The sequence below is a fragment of the Phaethon lepturus genome, unplaced genomic scaffold (genome assembly GCF_000687285.1).
Source record: "Phaethon lepturus isolate BGI_N335 unplaced genomic scaffold, ASM68728v1 scaffold7472, whole genome shotgun sequence".
Taxonomy (NCBI): domain Eukaryota; kingdom Metazoa; phylum Chordata; class Aves; order Phaethontiformes; family Phaethontidae; genus Phaethon; species Phaethon lepturus.
The window spans coordinates 42,121-44,385 of record NW_010522521.1 but is presented as its reverse complement, the minus strand read 5'-3'; the positions used below and the strand labels follow the sequence as shown (position 1 = coordinate 44,385).

General features: G+C 48.2%; 1 protein-coding gene across 1 annotated transcript in view; it reads left to right on the top strand.

The window, feature by feature from the left end:
• Positions 1-5: 5 nt before the first annotated feature.
• The window catches only part of APCDD1L (adenomatosis polyposis coli down-regulated 1-like), a gene marked incomplete at its 5' end in the record, with an annotated part of 3,625 nt that continues 1,365 nt past the window's right edge, over positions 6-2,265 (top strand). Inside the window, 1 exon segment of the mRNA XM_010281829.1 lies at positions 6-479. Within this exon segment, the coding sequence (XP_010280131.1) occupies positions 6-479 (474 nt within the window).

The window sequence follows — 2,265 nt, the reverse complement described above, 5'->3', positions numbered from 1 at the left end:
TCTACTACTGGGACCCCTCCTGCCGCGACCCCTCCTACTCGCTGGTCATCAAGGGCAAGCTCCGGCTGCGCCAGGCCTCCTGGATCACCCGCGGGGCCACCGAGGCCGACTACCACCTCCACAAAGTCGGCATCGTTTTCCACAGCCAGAAGGCCATGCGGGAGGTGGCCGCCTGGATCAATCAGACCTCCGGCGAGGGCTGCAGCGGGTTCCTGCCCCCGGGGCGCACCTGGGCTCCCGGAGCGCTCTATGAACTGCTGAGCGCCAAGAGCGAGCGCGACTGCACCGCGGCCTTGGGCTTCGCCATGCACGAGCTGAGCCTGGTGCGGGTGGAGAAGCACTACCAGCCCTCGCTGCAGCCGCAGGAGAGCGGGAGCCGGCTGGGGGAGGAGCTGTACCTGGGGGACATTCACACGGACTGGCTGGAGAGGCTCCACTACCGACCGACCGGTTATCAGCGACCTATGCAGAGTGCTGTGGTAAGGACGATGTCTCTGTGTGTTCCTCGCACCGGCTCATGGCCTTTGCCAAGCATCTGTTATTTCCTTACTGTTAAAATACGCACCTGCCTGCGCTTAGCCCCCTCGCTGTCCTAAGGACGTGCGGATGGGGAGGCGTGGGGCTGTAGGTGCAGGTTCCCAGGGTGCCGCGTGGGTGCTCTGCAGCATGTGGGGCTCACCCTCTCCCTTACTGAGAGAGCGGGACTGGCGTGGGTGAAAGTTCAGCAAAACCAACATCAGACACAGCCTGCGCTGGCGTGGGCCTGGAGTTAATGGCTTTGCTTTGGCTCTGTGTTTTCCTAGGGAATGCTGTTTCCTAGTTTCCCGCACCGAAGTCAGTGAAAGCTTCGGGCTGCACATCATTAGAGGCTGCCTGCTCTGTCGTTTGTCTTCCTCCCCTCTCTTCCGCTCTTTTTCAGAGAGGAGCGAGGAGGCAACATCTACCATTAAATCGTTTCTCCTCAGTGTAATGCCATTAGAAGAGGAAGTTGCCCTGATTACAATTAAGTTATTACACAGAAATCAAACTTCCACTTTGACATAAATAAAGCTGGGCAGGAGACTTGCATTTTTAAAAATTCTTTATTGTTTATTTATTTTGCAGCAGGTTAGTTTATTTCCAGGAAAGCGCATTTCTGTCTGAATCGTACCTAATCCATTCAGAAATGATTGAGCGGTAAGAGGGGGTGAAAATACCTCCCTGAACTTTACCAGAAAGAACTGAATTAACTGGGGAAAAAAAAAAATTTGGGGGGCAACATTTCCCCACGCCCCAAACTACACCAACTGAACTCTGACAGAGCAACACCCCTCTCCCCCTCCAAAGTAACATTCTCAAATTGGTTAAACTTGTGTTATCTTAGGCCAAAACCATATATATGAGCAAAACCAGATGGTAAACATAAACACTTTTAAAAGTTAATTTAAAACCAAACTTAAAGATACTGAAATTCATTCTCTGAATATAGCACTGTAATTAATCAGCTAACAGCTCTCCAATGGACCAGCACATGATGTCACCACTTGGCGATAATTAGAAGCTGCCATACATTAGAAATAACTTCACATGACTGGTTTAAGCAAGTAAGATTTTTGGCTCCATGTCTATAGTGATAATTTTATTGGGCACAGGATTTTTCTTTTTTTTTTTTCCTGAACTAACATCCATTCGCTTGCGCCAGTGAGGGTTACACAGCTATGTTAGGAATTATTTTTTAACCCTCTTTATGAAAATATCACTCTTTTTCCCTTAAATTTGTATCTGTTTTAAAGAAACCCATTCTCCCCAAATTACCTTTCATTATCAAAGAATTTCCTGCCTAAGGAGAGCATATATATTTGCCAACTTCTGGGATTATTTAGCTGTAATGTACTGTGTACTGTCAGCACTCATTAACGTGACAGTAGCAGTAAAGCAAGCTGAAAATGGCTAAATTACAGTAGACTCCAATCAACTTGCATGTAAATTACCCACCCTACAGTTAACTACCGAGTTATTTAACCTTGTTGCCTACGACAGTTCAGTCAAGATTAGCTCGTGTTCTAGAAAATGATACAACGTTCAAACCCTGGTTGTTTAAAAATAAATCAAGTTGTGATGTATGAAGTATAAGAAAAAAGTTCCAAGCTGCACAAAAAAACCTCCTGGCGTCGCATCGGCTGCAGGACTGGTTTGACTCGGAGCTCTGCGCGAAGCACGGGCAGAGAAGCAAAGGTCAGGTCCTCCTTTTGCAGCGGGTCCTTTTCTTCTCCGGTGCGGTGGCCA